The sequence below is a fragment of the Xiphophorus hellerii genome, chromosome 5 (genome assembly GCF_003331165.1).
Source record: "Xiphophorus hellerii strain 12219 chromosome 5, Xiphophorus_hellerii-4.1, whole genome shotgun sequence".
Taxonomy (NCBI): domain Eukaryota; kingdom Metazoa; phylum Chordata; class Actinopteri; order Cyprinodontiformes; family Poeciliidae; genus Xiphophorus; species Xiphophorus hellerii.
The window spans coordinates 17266958-17290648 of NC_045676.1; the positions used below are offsets into that span (position 1 = coordinate 17266958).

Consider the following 23691-nt stretch of genomic DNA (forward strand, 5'->3'; position numbering starts at 1 on the left):
TAATCTGACAAGCCTCATCAAAATGCATATTCTAATTTATTGAATATTATTGTACACAGTAGGCACATTACCTTTTTGTCTGGCAATAAGTCAGACTTATATAACTGATCAAAACTTTCAAGGTATGCTTGTTGGCATTTCAGCAGGCACATAGAATCAATTTTTAAAAAAAATATAATTAAATAATCATGAAGATTATTGTCACATCGATGTAATTCTCAATAAAGGTTTGGGAGTTGAAGATTTTAGTTCACCACAGTAAAACCAGAGCAACTATGACATCTAGTGACATGATTTTGAAACTGCAAGACATTTTGAATCCCAATTACTGCCCAATACCAGCTGATACAGCACAGGAAAGTGGAACCTGACTCGGTAGCCTCTGCTCAATCCAATAACACCATCAGTCTTGTGTCTGATGTTAATCTTTGACTCTAACCAGGATGCATTTTTCTGCTTTAAATGTGCTGTAATTGTGTAGGAATAAGAAGATTTCTTGCAGCATTAAAAACTGGACAGAAATGCTTTGGGTCAGATTTCTCAAAGAAAAAAAAACAGTGAGTAAATTTTCATTTAGTCCTGCTGCAAGTTAGACGAGATTAAAAAGTGTATCTATGTCAAATTAATCAACCAGTTTAAAAGCAGGTTTTCCAGAAACATCAACCACTCATGGAGGTTTTCATCCAAGTTGTTCCTGAAAGAATTAGGTGCAATAGCGACACACAATGTTATGTTTACTTTATTACAAACTTAACAGAAATTATATCAAAAATATCCACAGCATTAAACAAACAGGAAACTCTGCAGTTTACAGGTGGTAAAAAAAAAAAGAATTCCTGTGAAGCGTCCATCTTTATAGTACACGTAGTCGACCGGAGTCACTCTTTGAACTTCCACTCCTGACGACACATAGGGCACTGCTGCTGGACTTGCTGGGAGTTCAGCCACTTCAGGATGCAGTGCATGTGGAAACAGTGAGAGCACTGACCCCAGACCAGAGGGCAGTCGTCTCCAGGAACTTTGCCTGCAAAATAAGAAATATATTACAAAACCATTAAGAGTGCACACAAGAGAGGTACATAATCTAAACCCGTAGATACAATGCTAAATACTAAGCCTTTATTTCAGCGTATGATGTTATTGGCAGTCATGGCACCACAAACATTGTCATAGCAACGTTTTTCAGATACCACTGCTTGCTGTTGACAATAGGTTGGCTGTAAAGCAGCTAGACTCCTTTTTCAAGCATTTTTGATTGGCCTTTAAAATTACGAAAAGAAAAAAAAACTTAAGGGAATTTGGATGGATCTCAGCTGATAAAGTTAGTACAGCAGACAACTGGCCATCTTTTACAAATTAAAGAAAATGTAATAAACTTTACCTTGAAACACTTTACAGGGCAGGTACTTCACAGGATGTTGCACACGGATATATTTTGAATAGTTAGACACCCATACAGTGTACTTAAACTTTGTTATATTAAAAACTTGATGCCCTAAGGATACAAAGGACCTAGTGCCTGTTCAAGTTATTCAATATTTAGCCCAGTCCTACTTTTCTGTTTCGCTATTTATCACACGAAGCTGAAGTAGCTTCCGATTCGGTAAAAGGCTAGAGGGCGATTCCACCTAATTTTTCACTACCTTTCGCATCTTTAATAGACTCTAGTTTAAAAACTACAACTAGCAGTCTAGTTCTAAATATTCTGCTATTAGTTGAGAATAATTTGAATTGTCTAGGTGTTGTAGTTTTGGAGCTAGAGCGGTACTAGTGAAACCCAGATACAAAAAAGTGGTAAAATCACCCTTTACTGAAGTTTCACAAATCTGATGAAAGTTTCACAAGTCACAAACATGGTTATAAATGTTCTGCTATTAGTTGAGAATAATTTAGTCTTAGGTTTGAAGAGTCTAGGTGTTGCAGTTTTGGAATTGGAGCAGTTATATTATGACAGAGATCCCAAAAAAGTGGTGAAATGAACCTTTATTGAAGTTTCACAAATCAGAAAAAGGTTTCACAAATCACAAACATGGTTCTAAATATTCTGCTATTAGGGCAGAATAATCCAGTCCAGGTTTGAAGTGTCTAGGTGTTGTAGTTTTGGAATTAGAGCAGTTCTAGTATGACCCAGATGCAAAAAAGGGTGGTGAAATCAATCTTTATTGAAGTTTCACAAATCAGAAAAAGGTTTCACAAATCACAAATATGGTACTAAATATTCTGCTGTTAGTGGAAAATAATCCAATCCAGGTTTGAAGTGTCTAGTTGTTGTAGTTTTGGAATTGGAGCAGATCTCATGTGACCGAGACGGAAAAAAAGGTACAAATTGCTTTTATGGAAGTTTCACAAATCAGAAAAAGGTTTCACAAATCCCAAACATGGTTTTAAATATTCTGCTATTAGTTGAGAATAATCCAGTGCTGGTTTGAAGTGTCTAGGTGTTGTAGTTTTGGTACTGGATCAGTTCTATTGTGATCCACATGCAAAAAAGTGGTAAATCAACCTTTATTGAAGTTTCACAAATCAGATGAAAGTTTCACAAATCACAAACTTGGTCATAAATATTCTACTATTAGTTGAGAATAATTTAGTCTAGGTTCGAAGAGTGTAGGTGTTGTAGTTTTGGAATTGGAGCAGTTATACTATGACAGAGATCCAAAAAAAGTGGTGAAATCAATCTTTATAGCAGTTTCACAAATCAGATAAAAATTTCACAAATCACAAACATGGTTTTAAATATTCTGCTATTAAAGCAGAATAATCCAGTCCAGGTTTGAACAGTCTAGGTGTTGTAGTTTTTAAACTAGAGTCGATTAAAGATGAGGAAGGTAGTGAAACATTAGGTGGAATCGCCCTTTAGCCATTTCCCGAATCGGAAGCTAGAATTGGAAACCAACCTCAGCTTCGTATTTATCACTAAATGTGGTCACAATTCTTTTGTCTAATATGCACATTAGGGTTTCAATATTCAAAAATATAAAAAATATTCAAATGAATGGGTTTTATGAGTTGTAAGGAAATTGAGCTAAATGTTTAGAAAATGATGGGCATTTGGACTTTAGGCTAACATTAAGTGGTCAAGCAGACAGACAGTATGTAGGACAGCAGCCCCTGGCTCAGGTACTCACAGTCCGGACAGCAGCCGTTGAAAGGCATCCTGCAGATGCCGCAGTTTTCATCGTTAGCCACCCAGGACCAGGAGGCCACCCCGCTCCACTGCCTTATCTTCACCTTCATTCTCTCCGAGCTGCTGTTCAAACCCGAGTCAAACGCTGCGGCTCACAGTCCAGCTCCTCAATAAATTACATATCAAACATTAAACAATTGGACTCTGTAAGTAGTATAGATTAATTCCACGCTAGTCAGCTACATTGATTGAAAGACTTCTTCTTCTTCTGCTTGAGCTTTTTCTTTTTTTTTGGCAGTTGGCTTTTTTTTTTCTCTTCTTCTTCTTCTTCTTCTTCTTCTTGTTTTATGGCGGTTGGCAAACAACTTACAGGTGCATTACCGCCACCTTCCAGGTTGGAGTATGGATCACACGCTTATACCCTGCCCATAATACCCGTTCTTCTTAGAAATCTAAAAATACTCTCAAATATTATATCTCCTGATGATTTCTGAAATATTTCTTCTAAATCTAATTTACAATTATTCAACTCATTAACCAACATCTCTCTCTCCCTTACATACTTATTGCATTCTAAAAATACATGCTGTATTGTTTCCATCTCTCCACAATATTTACAACAACCTGTGCTGTGTTTATTAATTAACTTAAGAGTACTATTTAACCTTGTGTGCCCAAATCTGATTCTGGAAATAATATCTTCTTCCCTTCTATTCCTATTACCTTTTCTATACCCCCCAACTCTTTTTTGAATTTTATAATAAAATCTCCCTTTTTTCTCCTCTATCCCACTGTTCTTGCCATTTTTCCTTCATGTACTGCTTAACAACACTTTTTATCTCATTCCTACTTATTTTAATATTTAACTCAACAATTTCCTTATTAGAGGCTCTCTTAGCAAAACTATCCTTGGCAGTTGGCCTTTTGAATCGGAATGGGGATCATAATCTATTTCTTACCACAGCTTTCTGAGCTATCTTATTTTTTTGTATTTTATTTATTTATATATATATATATATATATATATTTTTTTTTTTTTTTAAATATGGGCCATTAACTGGTTCCCAGGATGCCAGGAGCAAAACACTAGATAGGAAAAATAAGAAGTCGTTCATCCTCCTACCAGAAGGGGCAATATTTTGGAGGAAGTAAGTTGAAACCAAACGGCCTTTTTTTCCAGCATAACTTCGGCTTCATTCGTTTATTACGTGATATTGCTGAATTAAGCGCATTAATTAATTACTTAATCGTGTTTACGCGTTTTATTTGAACTTTAAAGGAGTACAGCTACTTCAAGAAAGTGGAGTCATCCCACGTAAACGGTAATTTAACGGGATAGTATTAAGTAGATACATAAACAAAACTAACCTCAGCCTTACAGCAACCCATTTTAAATGGATTAAACTAAATGCATTGTTTTTGGCTTAAATCGTCAGCCTGTTACTTATAGCTTATGTTACATTTACATTTGTAAAGTGCGAATCTTTATACTGTATCGCATTTGACCTCTGAACGGTTAGCTTCATTTTAGCTGAGGAGCACCGCTGAAGTTAGCACCCAGTTCAGCACAGCCCAGTCGGCCAGAGAAACTGATCCTCGTAAGGATTCTGTACCGTTTAATTGACAATGGTGGTAAACGGACTTAGTTATTCTACACTTCTTGCATATTTTACCATACTAGTTCAAGATATGACAACCGGTTATTCTGTTTATGAAATGACGGAATTGGTCAACTTCAATACATTTTATCTTACATTTCAGCTAAGTGCAATGTGTAACTGGAGCCCTTTTTAGATGATACTAATGTGGAGCTTGTAGCTACAGACTTACCATGTCGGCAGCAAAACGATGAATGGGTTGTGGACATTCACCATATGACCACTGTTAGTAACTGTGGAGGGTCTGTGATGCTGTGGGCCTTTTTGCTTTTTCTTCTTTTGCTAGTTCGAGGTATCAAAAGGAGGATATGAGTGAAAATCTGTTGTACTTTGCCAAAAGGGTCTTCATTTGGCCTTTCAACAGAATAATGGTCTAATACAGATGGAAATAGTTCACAAGACACAAAATAACCCCTCTTTTTTTCTTTTCTTTTCAGCTATAAATGTGAAAGGATGTATTCACAAGGATCTGACTACGGTTACAGGCGGCAGGATGGTGACAGAAATTCAAGACAGAAGTGGGATGATTATGATGACAGACGGGAAGACAGGCACGACTTCTGCAGTAATACACCTCGGGCCTCTTATTATAAGTACAGCAGTGAGGGACACAGTAGCACAACCAGGGTGAGCAAAAGTCAAGATTACAGCGAGTCTCCTAAAACACTCTGCAGCTCAGATTCAGTAAGCAGAGAGTGGAGTAGAATGAGCCCGGTGAGGAGGCGTTTGTCCCCACCTGATTGGGATGTGCCTGAAGTTAAAAGGCGAAGGCAAACAGAGGAAGATGATACGGATTATAGATATAAACGGGATTCCCCAGAAAAAGCTCACAGGCTGTCACCAGCAAGTTTTTCACGTAACCAACAGTTGGGATATTCGCAGTCACATGAAGATGATGCCAGATACAGGAAAATGTCGCCATATTCCAGATCCAGAAATCAACATGAAGAGCTGCCTCACAAATACCAGTATGAGGATTTCTTTGACAGAGATTCATCTGATCGTTTCGAAGGAAGTGCTTATAGGAGACCTGGGTATTCGCTAGAGAGGACCCTCTCACCAGACGACACTACAAAGGTTAGTTGTGAGTTTTAATGCTTTTAACAGACATTACATTTAAAATTAAGTTTATTTGATTAATAAAGTTGTTCAAATATCTAATAGATTCAAGCCAAGATGAGAGAGAGAATACCCAACTCCTCCTCATCTGGGTATTATGATGAATATTATGAAAACAGAACCACGGTGCCTCTAAATGGATCCAGTGGACAGGTACATTGTCTTCTTAAGTTTTTTTTTTTTTTCACTTTAGCTTTTTGACCACAATCAGAAGACCTGAGTGACCTGGAAGATTGATATGACAGCAGCTATATAATGTATTTTGGTGCCAAGCCATTCAGTGATTTATAAACTAGCAACAGTATTTTAAAGTATATTCTCTGACCTGCAGGGAGCCAGTGTAGGGACTTTAGAACTGGTTTGATGTGCTCTATCGTCCTGGTTTTAGTGAAAATGCGAGGAGCAGCGTTCTGGATCAACTGCAACTGTCTTAATTTATTTTTTTTAAGCAAACCCGTGAGGACACCGTTGCAGTTTTCAATGTGACTAAAAATAAATGCATGGTTGAGTTTCTCAAGATGTTTTGTAGAGACGTTAGTTCTTTAATACTAGAAATTTTCTATCAGAAGACATGGTTTTATTCTGATAGAAGGCTGACTTTGTAAATTGTCTTTATGTGATAATTGTCTTTAAATTTATCTGGTATGTCTGTACCAGATACCTAATCAAATCTATGCTTTCTTGTGAATTAAATTGGAGTAACACAATCAGGCTGGAAGGGATTATTAATGTGTACTTTTTATAGGACTTGTGATTCCTGATATGCAATGCAAAACAGCACTATTTATGTTTTTCTTGCTAAAATATACAGTTCCTATTTTTTTCCTTGGCTTACAGCTTTAAACACAGAAACATTGTTGCAGTTCTGTGAACAGAAAACTTCAGCAGAATATCTGCCTCATTCTTGAAATAATGTTTTGAATTCATAGATCTAAAGTTGTGGCTTCTATGTTTCCCATCAGTCTTCTAAAAGCGACGCCCCTCCACAGAGAGCCGCACTCCCCGACGACAAGTCATCCAAAGGCTTCCAACGCTTTCTTGAAGTACTCAACAAGGGCGTGAATGTTGACGTTCTCACTCAGATAGTAAGTCAGAGCCCTGCACCACAGTGTGATGGGCCCATTATTCCAAGGTCTTTTGTGAAAGTTGCAGATCAACAGTGGTCTCCCAGTTGCACTGAGAGGCAACAGAAATCATATAAAGATAACAGCTACTGGAATGAAAGTAAGGGCTCCCTCAGGTCGACATCTCCGCTGCCTCATCATCGCTCCGCTAGTCCAGACCGGAATGTCGTGTCTATTGGCAGCAAATCCCCTTCAGTGGAAAAGACGAGTATAACACCTGAAGATGAGCAAAAGCGCAAGCAAATGCAAGACGTTTTACAGGCTATCGGTGTGGATTTGGGATTCGAGGAGCTCGGTCAAATGTCCCATCGAATCCAGGAGCGTCTTTATGGTAAGAGGGATAACGAGCGTGGCCGCAGATTAAGTAGAGAAAGAGGTGTTGGACAGACGTTCACCGAGGGACGCAGAAGTAGATCGTTGTCAAGCAGTTCTAGTTTTAGCCCACCAACTCAAAATTTTTATACAAGGAGAGACTCCTTAAGCAATTCAAGGGACGAAGCAGACCTGCAGCGATCTGAACGCAGTTCGGCGTTAAAAAGGAGGACTTTTCAGGATGGTCAGAGCAGTGAGGAGAGTAAAATAAGCACAGTGAAGAGCATTCCTGTACTGAATGTTGCTTCCAAACCTATCTCTGCTGTAAGGCAACCTTCTCCGGCAATGATGCCGCCAATGCCTCCAACTCTTTCAAGGCTACCTTATACTCCCATCACCCATCCACCACCGTCATACCCAACTGTTCCTCCACCTCCGCTTCCTTTCCCGCCTCTTGCCGGACCAGGAAGTTTCCTTCCCCATGTGCCTCCCATGCTCCCTCATCCTTTCTTTCCACCTCCAGATGTCTTTCCTCCGCTGCTCCCTCAAGTGAGACCGCCATTCCCACCGAACCTGCAGCTTTGCAATCCAACAAACGTAGAGGCTCAACCGGCCATGAAAACAAAGCAAATATCAAGAATGCAAGGAAGGCGCCGCTTCCTGCAGTTTATTAAGTGAGTGTGATATGTCATCATTTATATGCTTTTTTTTATTTGGAAAACACTGAAAAAGACATAGTTTGTAGCTTTTTCTTATTTGTTTTGTAAAATGCACAAAACAAACAATGTAACCTGGTTGGAGGTAATTTGAAGGCGAAAAATAAAACTGTACAGTTAATGGTCATAAAGTAAATAGTTTTTGCTCGAAGTAATCGTTTCCACCTAAGAATGACACATTATTGCATTTGATGAAAGAGAATAAACACTGGACATCTATCATAACTGAACCAGTAGTGGAGTTTAGTCTGTAATGATCAACATCTGTTTGGTATCCAAAGTTTATAAATTCTGAATTCTGCCATGAGTCCAGCTCTGGCTTAGAAAAATTTTCTTTTGCATGCATATATTTCATTTTTTTTGACTGATTTTGTTAACATAAAGAAAGACTATTGAATTGTCTTGTCAGGTTTACCTCATTATTTGTGTACTTGTAGTTACCACTTGTTTAATAATATGAAGTGTACAACATTAAAAAGTTATTCAAAGGAAACTTTGAAGGAATTGTTCTTTTATTACTGATTTTTTTAATGCAGTGAAAGTAGGTGTTCTTTTAATAACAATATGGTCTTGCAATTGTTAGTCCATATTGCTATTTTTACCATTGTCAAGATTTTTAAAAATCTGCAGTTTCCACTTAAATTTCTTATTCAAATGTGGTTGAAAGCAGAAGTAGTGACTGGCGACAAGCAAAAGCTGTCTTGTCTAATCACATATAAAAGCTAAATTGCTAAAGAAATTGATATTGGTTCTGGTAGAAAGGTGTCAGTCTGGTTAGTGTATTGCAGTTTGTTGCATATGGAACTGCATGATCCCAGAACATTTAGGGCACCAACGCTGATCCTTGATCATGGCTGCAGAAATAATGGAAGCAAGAGCAATAGAAATACGCTGTATTATAATCAGACCGGCCTGGTCTGATTAAACACTTTTCTTTTACATCACGTGGATTACCAGGTGGTGGTACTCTGCTTACCTCAGGGATAAAAGATGCACCGGAGGAATTAGACAACCATTTGAGGCACTGTGATACTTTGGGGCTGTTCCTTTGACGAGTGCAACTTACCTTAGCATTGTGGCAATCCGTGTACACTTGACGTTGATGGATTGCCTTGACTTCTTTCAGCAGCTTAATTATCCCGAAAGGCAAATTTGGTACAGGATTAAAACAAGTTTAAGTTGTCCTATCCTATCCAGTTTTTTAAGGTCTTGTTTTGTAATTTGCAGGATTTAAAAGGATATGCTTCTAACATCTTCGTGACAATCCACTACTCTATCATGTCATAATATTGTGCCTGATCGGTGTGTATACTTGGTACAATATTAACAATAACAGGAAACATTTTTTTTTTATTTATGCATTCACTTTTCAAGTACACATACACTTTTTCCTGTTTTTTGTACAATATGTTTTGTGAAATATGCACCCTACTTTACTTCTATTGGTATATCTATATATGCATGTCATTTAAATTTTATGGTCCTGGCCAGCTTTTAAAATTAGCTTGATACAACCTCAGATAAACCATAATGTATTATGCATAGGTCTATGAATAATATGATTATTATTCAGATGCTTATTCCAGATGTAAAAGCAGTTTCTGGGTAAAACTTGAAAATCTTGTTAAATCACCTCTAGTTCTGATTGCTTGAAGTAAATGTCTCCTGTGTTGTATTTTTTTTTGTTATTTCATTCTAATTGACATTTTGTCTTTAAAAACAGACACAAATGGTAATGTCATGAATCAGTCATTCTCAGGTAAATATGTGTCTGTTTACTGTGTAATATTACAATCAGAGTGGAGGTAATTTTTGTCTTGCTTTCACTTAAAAACATTTTTAAGTTATGGCAGGTTTTTGAGTTGTTTAACAGATTTTGTATTTATGTAATTTTAACAACTGGAAAACAACTGACTTTTACCTAATATTAAAATTACCAATATATTTAGTTAGCTCATATAAGAGTTTCAGACAACGAATATTTTTTCTGTAGGCATCTCCTCAACGTGTTTTTGCAGTGGTGGTCCTCCATCACACAGGTGGCGCTATTGAACAATTTTTAACGCCTTAAAGATTCTGTCCTTTTGCTCTCCAGAGCAGTTTATGGCAGAATTATTTTGACCAGACCTTTTTCCACCAAAGAAGGTTAATTTCGTCTACGTATTGTCACAGCAAGCTATTTTGGAGCTCATTTTATTTATGTTTTTGATAAAAACAGCTATTCGGTTGTGTAGCAGATGACGGTTTTCCAGCAGAAGGTAAACCTGTTAGCTTCTATGCTATCCTCTTTGTAAACACTTTTTAATCATATGTGATTTTCCGTTGTTTCTAATTATGTTATACTTTTATATCTGCTTACGTCAAACACCCTTCCATCAAGCTTGGCTGTTAAACGCTAATTCTCGAGTGTTTTGGTGTCGCTAGCTAAAATGAATTATTCTGTTTTGAGCGTTTATCTGTGGGATCGTGACTTCAGTACTCTGTTTAACGTGTGTATGTATCCTCTTGTCAATAGAGCCTCTATAAACTGTGAAAGGCAGTACGATGGATTCACATGACAATGCCTGGAGTTTTCCTGCTCAAAGGCTGCAGGTACGTCTGGAGCCAGATCAACAGAAGCTTGTTAACACCAACAGGATAGAGAGAGTCCCAAGATTTACCGATCACTGGCAAACACGCCCTATGTACACTGCTGTCCAGCCTCACAGCGGTGGTGTAGCCTGGAAGGAACAAAGCTCCCCATCCCTGAACTCCCCAGACCCAGATGGAAACCCATTCAACTCAGAGGATGAGGAAGATCCTGAGTTGGCGAGAAAGAAGCGAGAGCTTCAGGAGTTACATGAGCAGATTATGCATAAGAAAACCACCATCGCTATCAAAGCAATTGAGATGATTGTGAAGAATCCAGATTCTCCTGATGACCAGGAGTTTGATACTTACAATCCTGAATCGCTTCGAGACAGAGTGACTGAGATATTGCAGCAACGTTCATTCAGCTTTTTCTCCAAGGTAATGTCCGTAAAGTTTTATGTGCAGATCTGAGCAGACTTTGATAAAAGTTACATACATAATTCATACTCATTTTGGTATTAATGTGCTGACCCTAACCCTCTTTCCAGGTTTTAAGTAATATATAAGTTACTATTGTAATGATTTTTAAAGATAAAAATTAGATAGGCAAGTTTTAATTTATAGTTGACATCATTCTCTAATCCTAATCCAATCAAAATTAAAGTACAAGTTTAAATACATAAATACATTTTACTGAATCTTAGAATAAATTACTTTGAAAAACTTAGACTGTGTAACTTTAAAAGGCTAAGTTTTTATAATTGATTGGAGTTGGTAGTTTTGCTGGAATCCAACCAATTTAAAGTTTTCTTTATTGCTTTGAAGACCATTTTGTTTGAGATTCCACTTGCTAAAGGGTATTTATAAAAATATCAGTAGGTGGATGTATGTATATCTTTTGATCTGGTTTGGATGAGAGTATATCTATAATGAATTCAAGCAATGATTATTGCATCTTCTAATTCTATTTTCTGATTGCCAGGTTAAGTTATGTAAACAAAAAGCAAAAGCCGCTGCTTCGAGAAAAGATGAAGTGAAGCAGCAGCACCATCCACTGAAGCTCAGAGTGAAGGCATTAAATGCACACAGACTCAGGGACCGTGGCATTTTACCACCCAAAAGAGAGAAGGTTTGTACTAAGCGTTTTATGAATAAATTTAATCGCAATGGAAAGAAATCCCATTACTAAACATGCATTTAAAATGATCTAAAACCTTCTAGAAATTTAGAATATGTTTAGATGAGGATTATAAATTTGAAATCAGAATATATTTGTTATTTTTAAGAATAAAATCAGTCATCTTATATATGTTTCTCTTAAGATGCACTATTTGGGGAAATTATGCACGACCTGAGCAAAGATTTATAGTGTGTATACACAGTTGCATGTTTTAGATTTAGCTTTTTTTAGCCATTTCAAAAACAAACTGACAGTCCAAAAAGGTTTTTTTAATTTTTGTTTTTACTTAGAATTTTTTACATCTGTTTTTATTATCCAGCTGTACTACTGTAGTGCCATAATATGAATTTATGTGTGTAGTTCCCATCTCCTCACAGAAACCTGTTCTGGAAGAATTGTATAAAGAAGCTAATAAAACTGCTGTTGGTGTTTCTCCCACTGTGAATGTGTTTGTATTATTGATGCATAATGTTAATGCACTGATGTTTGACAGATCCTTGATGTTCCCCCACCTCTCACCACCCGGGCTGTTGCTTCACCGGCTAAAGAGGAAAGCAACGCTGCTAAGGGCTTCGAACGCTTCCTGAATGTGCTCAACAGAGGAGCTGATCTCAACCTGAAAAGCATGGTATATACAACAAAAAATAAAAATAAAGAATGTCAAATGTATAACAAGAGCTATTACATGCATTGGGTAAACAAAATAAAAATATGCATCTGAATAGAAATGTTACTAACCTCAGTTGAGGACAGTGATACGTAAATGTTGCTCCATCAGGTTTTTTACTCTTTGCGAGACCAACGTCAGCAAAGTATGTAAAGCAAATTCCCGTTCTAGAGCCTAACCAGGACTCTAGTTTTACTCGAAAGCTTGAAAACCCATAAATGCTGCAACAACAGCAAAGCATGGTGATGGTAGCCTCATGCTGTGGGGGTGTTTCAATGTTATTGGTAGTACCGGTATTAACTTTGAATTCATTTAACTACATTTAAAGTGGAAAATTAATCCCAAAACATATGGAATGAATGAATCACATGAAATGTAACTTCCCAAAAACCTCAACTCAACTGATTTGTTATTTTGACTACTCTTAAAAGATACGTCAGAGCCGAAAAGACAAACATAATTTCTTGTTTTCTCGATATTGAGTGTGTGATGTTTCTCAGCTTTCAGATGACCCTCTGCCTCCTCCTGACCACATCATTACTTCGCCTGCAAAGCAGCAGCAGGAAGAGACCACCACCAACAAGGGATATGAGCACTTACTCACTGCTCTCAAGACAGTAGCAGCAGCAGTCCCTAACATGAAAAAAACGGTACGTCAGGTTGGTTTTCATTTACAGAGCAATGAACAATGTTTGCCCCTTAAATCGGGTTATCTTAATCTAGTGTTAAAATACATTTGATCTGAAACAATTAAGCATGACAAAGATGCAAAAACGGAGGAAATCTATAAAGGCTATGTTTCACAGCACTATATATGACAATATTATTAATAGGACAAGAATTGTTCATGTAGAATAATGTCATTTTTCATCAAGTTTTATTGACAAGATAAACGTATTTGAACACGATTCCAGATTACGTTAAACCCCTGTCACATTGAGAGAATTGGAGCACCTCAAATCTCTAAAAAGACAAAAGAGAGAGAAACAAAAACTTAAAGAAGTGTCTATCTTGCTAAACGTTAGCTTACTTATTGCCAGATTAACTACTGTTTTATTAATTTTTATGAATGTGGGATGATTCACAGGGTGCTGATGTCCCTCTGCTGCCTCCTGGCTGCAGCATTACTTCCCCTGAAAGGCAGGAGAGAACCACAAGCAAGGGATACGAGCGCTTACTCAGTGTTCTCAACAAAGGAGCTGCTCCCAACTTGAACACCACGGTACGTCCTGTAGAGTTTTTCTTCTCTATGGAAACTGGCATTTGTAGAGTGTTTAATTGTGTAAATCTTTATTATTATTATTATTATAACTTAGATCTAATAAAAACCAAAAATTCAGATTCTAGAGGCTTGGTGAATACGTTTTACTTTGGGTTGTAATTGTATGTGGACAAATAGCTTGCGTCATAAATGTATTAAAAACGGTCTAGCACTTTCAGTAGATGTACTTTTCAGGATCATCAGTGGGTCCTGATGGTCGTCACTTACTTGGGCTCAGCTCTGAATTCAGTCTCTGTACTCATGATAGCTGTTTAAAGATAAACCAGAGTTCATGTGCAGAATGGCTAGTTCAGGATAATATGGTATGCCCAACTTGAATTTAAGTTTTTATCAAATATTTCAAGTTTCGCAAGGAAATTAGTTTGTGGAAGATCTTATCGTCAATTATGTCATTATTACAATAGCAGCAGAAAATATAGTAATAAAACTTTTAAGTCCACATCGCACAGCCGTACTTGGTATATTCCCAGATTAAATTTATGTTTGTGTGTCTTAAATGTTTTTCAGATCCCTGATGTTTCGCTAAATCCTCCCAGCCATAGCGACCCTCATAGAACAAAAAAGGAGAGCAGTACCAAGAAGAGTCCTGAGGGCGAGAGCAGAGCCAGTCGAGGTTCTGAGCATACAGGGCAACATTCTGAGAGTAAGAGCAGTGCAAGCAGAAAATCTGAGAGCAAGAGCAAAGCCGACAGATGTTCAGACCACGAGAAAAGTGAAAACAAACATTCTGATCACGAGAAAAGTGTCAACAAGCATTCTGACCGCAAGACCAGTCCAAAAGGAGGCAATGAGGGCAAAACTGGTGACAGCAGAGCTTCTGAGCACAAGAAAAGTGTTGACAGAGGCTCTGACCTTGAGAGTACCATCAGCCGATGTTCTGAAGTCAAGAAAAGAAATTCTGATTGTAAAGACGGAGCTGATAGAGGTTCTGAGAACGCGAACAACCTCGACAGACCTTCTGAACGCAAGGGCAGTGTCCACAGAGTTTGTGAGCGCGAGAGCAGTGCGAACCAAGGTTCTGGGATTGAAAACATTCTCGACAGAAGTTCTGAAACCAAGAGGAGTGTCAGCAAGGGCAGCGTTGATTGGCTCCTTGAAGACAAGGGCAGCGTGAAAAGAAATTTTGAGTCAGATAGCGGTGCAAACAGAAGTTCTGGTCACAAGAACAGTGGCGACCAAGCTTCTGAGTCAGAGAGCGGTGTCAGTAAAACTCTTAAAAGTGAGAGCGAGAAGAACAGAGGTCTCAAGAGCAAGAGCAGTGATAACAAAGGTTTTGAGCGCTTTGTGAGTCTGCTCAACAGTGGAGTGGACATCACCAAGCTCAGAAAGATGATCAAAGATGAGGTAGATGATCTTCCAAAAACCTCTCCCTCTGGTTTGAAAAAGGCCCCCAAGAGTGAAAACCAGAAGTCCGATACTGGATTCTCGCTGCCAGGCTGCAGTGGGATCAGCAGCGTAAAATCAAAAACTGTCAATCAAGAGACGTCTTCACCTGAAGACGTTGAGATAAAGAAAGTTAAAAAAAGGAGCAGTTTGGACTCCAGTAGTCAACTTGAGCCCGCCCTGGAAGTGAAAAAGAAGAAGGAAGAGGAAAAGGGAACCTCAGAAATAGATGAAAAGCAGAAACAAGTGCAGAGCATTCTTAAAACGTTGGGTTTGAATCTGGACGTGGAGGAATTGACCAAACTAACAGATCGCACTCAGGAGAGGCTATATGGAAGGAAGAATGAAGGTAGAGAGACGAGCGAAAGCAGGATGGAACAGAAAAGTCAACTTGCTCTCTCCCATAAAAAACACAGTAGGTCCCGCTCCTCCTCTTCCTCTTCGTCGTCCTCTTCGTATTCTTCTTCTTCCTCTTCCTCCTCAACTTTCTCTAGATATGCCTCTAGAAGCCGTAGTCGGAGCCCTCGGGGCCGCCGGCATTGGCGCTCTCGCAGCAGAGATGCACATAGACGTTCTCGTGACAGAGGCAGAGATGGAGGGAAGGGGCATAGCAGGACTGAGGCCAATAAAGACGCCCAGAGGCCCAGTTACAGAAACCAACAACATCCTTTTTGTTCTCCTTACGGTACTCCTTCTGCATATGCCGATTACAATTTCTACCAATATGCCCAGTATATGAACTACTACAATGCCTACAACAGTGCTATAAACTCCAATTGGGTATTTGATCCAAATCAGAGTCATGTGCCACCGTCCCGTTCACAGTGGCACTCAGTATTAGCAGATATGAAGCTTCCCAACCAACCTGGACAGATCTCACTTCATGACTTCATGCTGTTCATGAATCCAGACTTGTCTGGGAGTGAAGGTCAGAGCAACGAACCCTCTGGTTCTCGTTGCCTCACGGTCATCGATACTATACCATCTTCTGCAAGCAGCGTGACTGAATGTCGACGGTTAATGAATCTGGAGAGGAATGAGTTGGGGTTGAAAAGAAAGAATCATATAAAAAATAAGAGAAAACAGTCTGCAAGATCAACTGAAGACTTTACACCGAAGAGAATCGTAGAAAAGTCTACTGAGAAAAAACCTGCAGGGACATTGACTGCAGAGAAAAAAGCCTCAGAAACGGTTTCTATGGAGAAAAAAAACCCAGAGACGGTTGCTATGAAAGAAAAGATTGCAGAGACGGTTGTTATGGAGAAAAAGGGTGCAGAGACGGTTGCTATGGATATAAGAGTTGCAGGGAAGAAAACCATCAACTCGAAGACCTTAAACTCCACGCCGTCACAGGGTAAGACTTCTGGTGCTATAGCCAAGGCAATGGAAGAGAAGAAACGTCGCCTTACAGAGGAGAAAATAAAGACCAACCTGAGGGAAAAGGTAAATTGACTTTTTATTTATTTATTTATTTTTTTTACCTTTTTCACTTGTGCTATGAGATTTCTATTATTCTACTTCAGAGGTATTCCAAACTATCCACCAGATAAAAGGTTCTACCTTAGATCAGTGGTTCCCAGTCCTAGTCTTGCATGTTTAAGATGTCTGTCTGGTCCAGCACACCTGATTTGACAGATTGATTTACCTCCTCAGCATGCTATCATGATCTACAGCAGCGTTTTAATGACACATTCGATTAAATCATGTGTGGCACCAGAGAAATATCTACAGTGTCTGGCAGAAGTTCTCATTTCTAGGGTCCCAACTTTATCTCAAAGAGTTTTGAATTTACTTTTAAAGTATTCCAGATCTGGACAAATACTGAAATACAGTGTGAATTTTTGTCTTCTATATTTTCTCTCTTATTATGTTACTAAAGGGTATAAAATCTAAATTTCTAAAGGATGAAGATTCTTTCCTTGATTTTGTTATTTTATATCCTTTTACATTTTATGAATAACCACAGAAAAGCACATATTATAAAAGTTGTTACAAGTGATAAATATCATTGAATGAGCTGCTCTTCACATTCATATTGCAGCTGTAATAACAGCACAATGTGGATAACAGAAAAGGAGCATGGAGGACTTCCATGTCCTTTTTTCTTTATGTCATGTCTGTCCAATGAGAGCAATGATCGCCAATCGCGTGGCTTTGTTTACAAACTATAGTCTGCTTGCAAAAAGGCAGAATGTGAAAACAAACTGCACCAAATGTAAAAAATATAGTCCGCTTTTGGTCTGAACCAAACAAGAGGACCAATAACACCACAAGTGTTTGAAAATTTAAAGTAGAGCTGATTTAACTTGATGTTTTTCTCTCTTATGAAATCCTAATGAAGCACATTTAGCTATTTTTAAAATTTTATTTTTTATTTTTGTATTTAATGTCCAGTTGCTGCTGTGGAACCACTGATGTGAAGTATTTGCCCCGGTCTCAATAAAGCTCCACGTTTAGTATGATTGTGATTAATGTGTTATGTGCAAGTTTTAAGATGCATTTAGTTATCAATAAAATTGATAATATATATCTATATCTATATATATATATATAGATATATATATATATATATATCTATATATATATATATATAAAATGTCTTGATAAGATGGTATAAATATTTCTACAAAATCTTTTTGTAGCTTCTAGAGTTTAACCGGAAAGCGAGGCTGCTGACACAACCCACCTCCACCATCAAGCCATCAGCAAACTCCCTGGACTCTGAGCTCCTTTAATGTAAGTAAATTATATTTTCAGCTCTGTTGTGTCCTTTTATTTTCTTTCATGGCTGTACTGGCTCAAAGTTAATGCCACTTCATCTCTATATTTAGGTTTCTAGTAGATTGTGTTGCTCAAAGTGAGGTGTGTGTGAAATTCTACAGAATATCAAAAGTACTTATTTTAGATTATGAATTTGAGTATAAAAATCCAATTTGCTCAGAGGTAACATTGAAAGCTGTGTGTTCATGCTCTGCATGTACTCCTCTTAACCTTTTCCATGAACAGTAGAAAGTTAGTCAGACCTCTCAGAGCCAAATAGTAATTAACTGGAAATTCAGCAGTTTAAAACTATTCCTTTAATTGTAGATTAATGTGTTGTAGAGACGACTTATTTCATTTTTGATGACTTGGGTTTCTGAAATATCACTCCTCCCACCCCTCTTTTTTAGCGTGTAACATGGATTTAAATAATTTATTAATAGGTTCCTAAATGTAACTGTCAAAACATTTATGATGAAACCCCTTGAATGATAGAGCTGGTATTATTTTTAAACTGTTGACATAATTTTAACAAAACCTGATATCTTCTGACTTTAACGAAACTAATGTATTTATTTTTTATCTGATGCATAAAAAACAACGGGAGTTTATCAAATCAATTTTGATTCATGAATTATGCAGATTTTAACTGGCTAAAATTTTAATGCAGTTAATCACTGTTTTTGTCTATATGGTTTTATATTAAAATGCAATTAATTTTACATGTAACTCAATTAAGAATGTTAATCAAGTCCCACCACTAGAAAAGCACAGAGAATTGCCATGCTTAAACTCATCATCATGGGAACAAGCCTCCCATTCCAGACAAACTTTGACATATGTAAATTTATATACAGTATAATGCAACTTTTAATTGTTTGTTCTCTTTGCTTTCAGGGATCTGTAGAAACTCTGACATCCCCGTGGATCGTTGACCTTCATTTCAGTCCTTACATAAACATTTTGCTACTCCCTGTTCGAGCTGAATCCTCCTCCAAATACCACAAGTAAATGAAAACTTCCTCAGAAGAATTTACTTTCTTAAGTTGTTCCTAGTTTATATCAAGGTTTTTACTTTTGTCACCACTAATTATGTTATGTTCTAACATTTATTTGCTGGTTCTGTTATAGTTCTGTTATAGCTGGTTCTGTAACTAAAAGACTGCTGTTGCCAGGAGTCTTTTAGTTTGTCTGGTTTCCCTAGTAAACTGTTTAAAAACTGTTTAAATTATTGTGGATGTTTGATTTATTTAGTTATACTGTAATTTTGAGGTGCTACTTCTGAAAGTCTTCACTACGTTAGCGTAAAACTCCAAGGGCAAAGTTGGTCAAAAAGGAGAAACCTTGTATACAACTTTCTCTTGACTTTGGATGTCAAAAAATAGCAATGAACAGAAAAACTTATTAAATATGTTGGAAATGAGAGGCTTGTCTCTTTAAACTCAATAATTGCTGACTAATTGTAGAATATGATTTTTTTTTTAGTTCCAATTCTTTTCATGTTTTTTGTTTTTTCTTTTACTAAGGGACATGTGGATCAAGTTAAACCCAGAGAGTTGAATCTGTAACTACAATAACATTGCCTCAGCAAACATTCACTTAAGGGTACCAAATACATGTACAGGCCACACATTTCAGATTTCTATTCATATAAAAGTTAAATCCTTCACTACTTTTTATTGGTCTTCAGTGTAACACATTGAAGTTTGTATTTTCACAAAGCATTGTTTTATGCATTTAACAGCAGAAGGAGGTAGGTTTATATTTGGCATTGTACTGCTCCAGTGTAAATTAAAATTTGCAAAAGATGTGGAGGGGGTTAACTTCTTTGAGTGCATACTGGATTGTAGGCAGTATCGCATATGAGACAGAATAAAATGTCAAGCGATCAAGACTATGGGTTTGTGTTAAAAATAATTCAGTTTCCATTAGAAAAACAGGAGGAAATTAAATTTTCTGGTTGAGACTTAAAACAGGAAAAAGTCTTGGTGGAGCATGTTGTTTCACTACCAGTGTTGAGCATGTTTGGTTCACACAGTGAAAATAAATCAACTACTTGGAGTAATTGAAAAAGGGGAAGAAAAAAAACATGTAATTTTTTATTACTTTTCCCTCTTTTATTTACTTCAAATGGATCAGACTGTTGTTACTGGAGGTGCCAGGTAATAAAATGAAAGCATCAGGTATTAAATAAAACTCTTGTCTGAATTTTTACATTTTTATTTTACGCACATATTTAACACTTATTTATGGGTAATAACATGGAAGCTCTTCACAGATCCTTAAGAATTCATGTTGAAATAAAGTCATCTCACATGGCGCTCAAAACAATACTGACATTTTGCCGAATAATTAGTTTTAGGAAAACAAAGACAAGAAGGTACAAATAAATTACTCAGTCATGGGCATATTAAACACACTACACCATCAATATGATGCATCTCCGTGCTTTCCCTGTGGCTCTTGTGGAATAACATGTCCATGGTTTACAGTTCATCTTTCTCCTCTCCTGGGCAGTAGCAGGCCGCTCTCTGGCTGTTCATGTAGGGTCTGCAGCCCAGAGTCCACACTGTGTTGAACAAGGTGTCGGCTACCGTCTCGCATGCTGAGGATAAAAGGAGCAGTGAATGAGCAGCACAGAAAACTGAAGACATTTTATCTGCTGTTATGTTGCAGTGATTTCTATGTAGAATAAATACAGGAGATATTCAATCTTAGTAAAAAGGAAAAAGCAACCTTTTGCTCTTAGACCTCAGCAGTTTCTCACATTGTTCTGTTTTTGTTCTTTGTAATATTTGTTGGAGGTTTAAAGTAATCTTTTGCCTAGTGGTAACTCTTCTAACTGGCAGTACTATTTACTGATTCAGTACAAAACAGAATCTGATAGATGATTAATGGATGTTAGCTAAAATTAGGGTGATGGCAAAGAGGCCTTTCAACCTCAAACACGTCAACAAAGATGAATCAAACATGAAGTCGGTCAGCAATGCTTGGCTGTAATTGAAAAGGATCTAAAAAATTTTTATAACTTTAAAAAATGTAAGTAAAATTTTTTTATTTTTTCCATGGATATTAAATAGTTTTTCTTATAAGTCTTGCTGTTATCTCTCCTTGGCTTTGGGTGAACTGCAAGTGCAAGTTTGCGCCTAAGTTCCTTCTTCCCGTTGTTTCTGCATTTAGCTCCGAGTTAGCTAAATAAAGGATGGCACGTTGTAATATACTATGTGTTGATTGTCAGCAAAGGTTGTAAAATAAATCAAAATGGCTTCACTAAATAATAGAGAAAATGCAGACCGCTGACCTTCGACTTTGGACACAAAGCCGAGGCTCTTCTTGAGGTCCGAGCAGATGCTGTGGAGACACCAGCGAAACTTGGAGTCGCAGCGGTACTTGTTGGAGCCGCAGGTGTCGTAACACGTGTCCAGCTGATTGCAGCACTTGGTCATCGCTGGGATTCCCACATCCATCTGGCACAGACACACAGGGGAGTACGATTTCATGTAGCTTCAAAAACCACTGAGGTTTTATTGCAGCAAAATGACCTCACCGAAAATTTTAGAAAAATACTGGATTTTATTAATAGTAAATCCCCCTTTTTTTCTGTCATGCCACTCGCATCTGAAATATGTTTTCGCAAATTGACTTTCTCAAGGGAATTTACAAGAATTAAATTATGAACAAAAAAATACACATGGATGGAATAGTAATGGGAAAAACAAATGTATTGATGTGGAACTTATTCAATCATTGGATTTTTCTTAAATCTTCAGTGAGATTATGCTTTTTTGTAAATTTTTATCAGGTTTCCACATTTGTTTGCATATATATATATATATATATATATACGTATATATATATGTGTGTGTGTGTGTTTGAGCTTGAAATTAGGTTTTATCCTCTGGATCACATCCAAATTCATTCTATTATTCTTTCATGTATGTAATCAGATATCCTTACATAAATATTTTACATGTAGAATTCATGAGAAAAGCATTGAATAAAATGGATTTTTTCTAACCCAAAAACCTGCTTTTAACTACAAAGCCTACCCCGTCTGGAACAGGAAGGCCAAAGAAGTATGAGGTGCATCCATCAGGCTCAGGCATGTTGTAACCTGGACGAGGAAGAGGCGCTTTACCTGCAACACAAAATAGAGAAAAAAAAATATTTTGATGTAGGTCATGAAGCCAGCAGGACAATATACCTGTGAGATTAAAATAGATCCATATTTGCACATAGAAACACAGAATCTAAATCTTTGACACGTCCCCCAGTGACCGGATGGCCCCTCTCCTATTACCCAGAGGCCACAGTCCGTTTCCTGGGCCTCACCCAGATAACAGAGCCAATATGGGAAAACAAATTACTTCCAACTCTACGTTTAGAGTTGGAGTACATCGTACGCATTTAAGAGAAGCGGGAGAACCATTTTAAAATAAAAAAATAACAAGCGACACTTAAAACAATGTTATTCACATTCTAAAACAGAAAATGTCTAAATGTATGTTAATGTATCATTGCCATACATTTAAATTAGAAAATAGCATGTAGAAAATGTAAAGTGGTAATTAAAATGTTTTGTTCAGACAAACAGATTTTTGATAGAGGAAGATCTTAAAAGTAAATGTATATCAGCTGTCTTTAAGAGCTAAAATATCAGTTATGCTATGTGGCAGTAAAGGAAATTTGAAAGATTATCATATGATTGTGTGTCTTGCAGAGGTTACGGATTTTTTTTATTTATAGTCTGAAACAAGGATGAATTTTAACATTTTTGTTGAATTTTTTCAGCTATAAATTTATTTGGAAAACAATATATAAGTACTGTTAGATCTTGCAGACGCTTGCTGACTCAAACAAAAGCAATAAGATCACTTGTTACTTAACCCCAAATCAAAATATGCGATACCGTTAATCCGGGTCAGATTTACCATGTCTGCAGCGGTACTGGCACACTCCATCTTTTCCACCCATGAACTCCAGCATGGAGTCAAAGTAGCCGCTGACCGCCTCAAAGCCTCCCCGGAGGGAGTTCAGCCCCCAGTCCTCGCTCTCATCCCCTGCCTGGGTGCTGCCATCAGAGGGTGGACCCGGTGGAGGTGGTGAGGCTTCTGGGTTTCCAGCCTCCTGACCTGCAGCTCTGAGAGTCAACAGGCCCACCAGGAGGGGCACGACGAGGGCCCAGCGTGTCATCCTGTCGCTCAGACGGCTCAGTGCGAACAGGAGTCTGAAACTTTACTACTGAAACTTTACAGCGTGACCTGAACTTTGAGTCGGACGTGGACAGATGTCACGTCGAAAAGCGCATGCCTGCTGAGATTTGCATGGCCTGTCGCGGGAACGCGCATCGCAAAGCAATCTCTCTCTCTTTTTTTAGGTCATTTGGATACGAAAGGTGTTAACATTTATAATATATTTAAAGCACCCCTTTCGGTCAGATTTTAACCCGCTTTCTTCATCGAAATGTGGGTGTTTTTGAGTAATGCGCGTCCTCGCGGCGAAGAATAGAAATCTCGACAGGCGCGCATTTTTTGGCACAACACCTGTCTCACATGTGGAAGAACAAAGTCCAGCTGGTATCTCTGCTTTTCAGCATGCTTAGCCTTTTATCAGTCCTGCTGATGATGAGTTTGTCTGCTGACTGTTTTAATTTAATTAATTACACTTAGTCATTTTAGATTTAAGAAAAGGTTCAAATAAAGGAACATGTCATTATCAATTTCCTACCCAGTTGTGCTTTAGGGTAGCATACAGATTAACAAGTAAAGTAGAAAAACATTTAAACTTGATTT

The 23691-nt window shown here is 37.6% G+C and overlaps 4 protein-coding genes across 8 annotated transcripts; 2 read left to right on the forward strand and 2 right to left on the reverse strand.

Annotated features, from left to right (window-relative positions):
- Positions 1–721: 721 nt before the first annotated feature.
- On the reverse strand, positions 722–3437 carry anapc11 (APC11 anaphase promoting complex subunit 11 homolog (yeast)). Its single transcript, XM_032561986.1, has 2 exons — positions 3129–3437; positions 722–1024 (listed from the first exon to the last, which is right to left on the reverse strand). The coding sequence occupies exons 1-2, from the start codon at positions 3235–3237 to the stop codon at positions 879–881; spliced, it is 255 nt and encodes an 84-aa protein (XP_032417877.1). The 5' UTR covers positions 3238–3437; the 3' UTR covers positions 722–878.
- An 826-nt stretch (positions 3438–4263) lies between these two features.
- On the forward strand, positions 4264–8549 carry LOC116719465 (zinc finger protein 318-like). Its single transcript, XM_032561984.1, has 4 exons — positions 4264–4449; positions 5223–5862; positions 5950–6057; positions 6867–8549. The coding sequence occupies exons 2-4, from the start codon at positions 5239–5241 to the stop codon at positions 8016–8018; spliced, it is 1884 nt and encodes a 627-aa protein (XP_032417875.1). The 5' UTR covers positions 4264–4449; positions 5223–5238; the 3' UTR covers positions 8019–8549.
- On the forward strand, positions 6883–19039 carry LOC116719464 (uncharacterized). 5 transcript variants are annotated; one of them, XM_032561983.1, is made up of 10 exons: positions 6883–6989; positions 10572–10648; positions 10757–11065; positions 11610–11756; positions 12301–12435; positions 12975–13124; positions 13562–13696; positions 14264–16582; positions 17782–17875; positions 18797–19039. In XM_032561983.1, exons 2-9 carry the CDS (start codon positions 10601–10603, stop codon positions 17872–17874), a joined length of 3336 nt encoding a protein of 1111 aa, XP_032417874.1. In that variant the 5' UTR covers positions 6883–6989; positions 10572–10600; the 3' UTR covers position 17875; positions 18797–19039. The 5 variants fall into 5 exon arrangements, with proteins under 5 accessions (XP_032417874.1, XP_032417871.1, XP_032417873.1 ...); XM_032561982.1 differs by lacking the exon at positions 6883–6989 and adding an exon at positions 9786–10314; XM_032561980.1 differs by having other exon boundaries at positions 10572–11065.
- Positions 19040–20085: 1046 nt separating this feature from the next.
- LOC116719467 (group XIIB secretory phospholipase A2-like protein) lies at positions 20086–23138 on the reverse strand. The gene is made up of 4 exons (XM_032561985.1): positions 22831–23138; positions 21949–22037; positions 21201–21366; positions 20086–20504 (listed from the first exon to the last, which is right to left on the reverse strand). The coding sequence occupies exons 1-4, from the start codon at positions 23090–23092 to the stop codon at positions 20386–20388; spliced, it is 636 nt and encodes a 211-aa protein (XP_032417876.1). The 5' UTR covers positions 23093–23138; the 3' UTR covers positions 20086–20385.
- Positions 23139–23691: the final 553 nt, after the last annotated feature.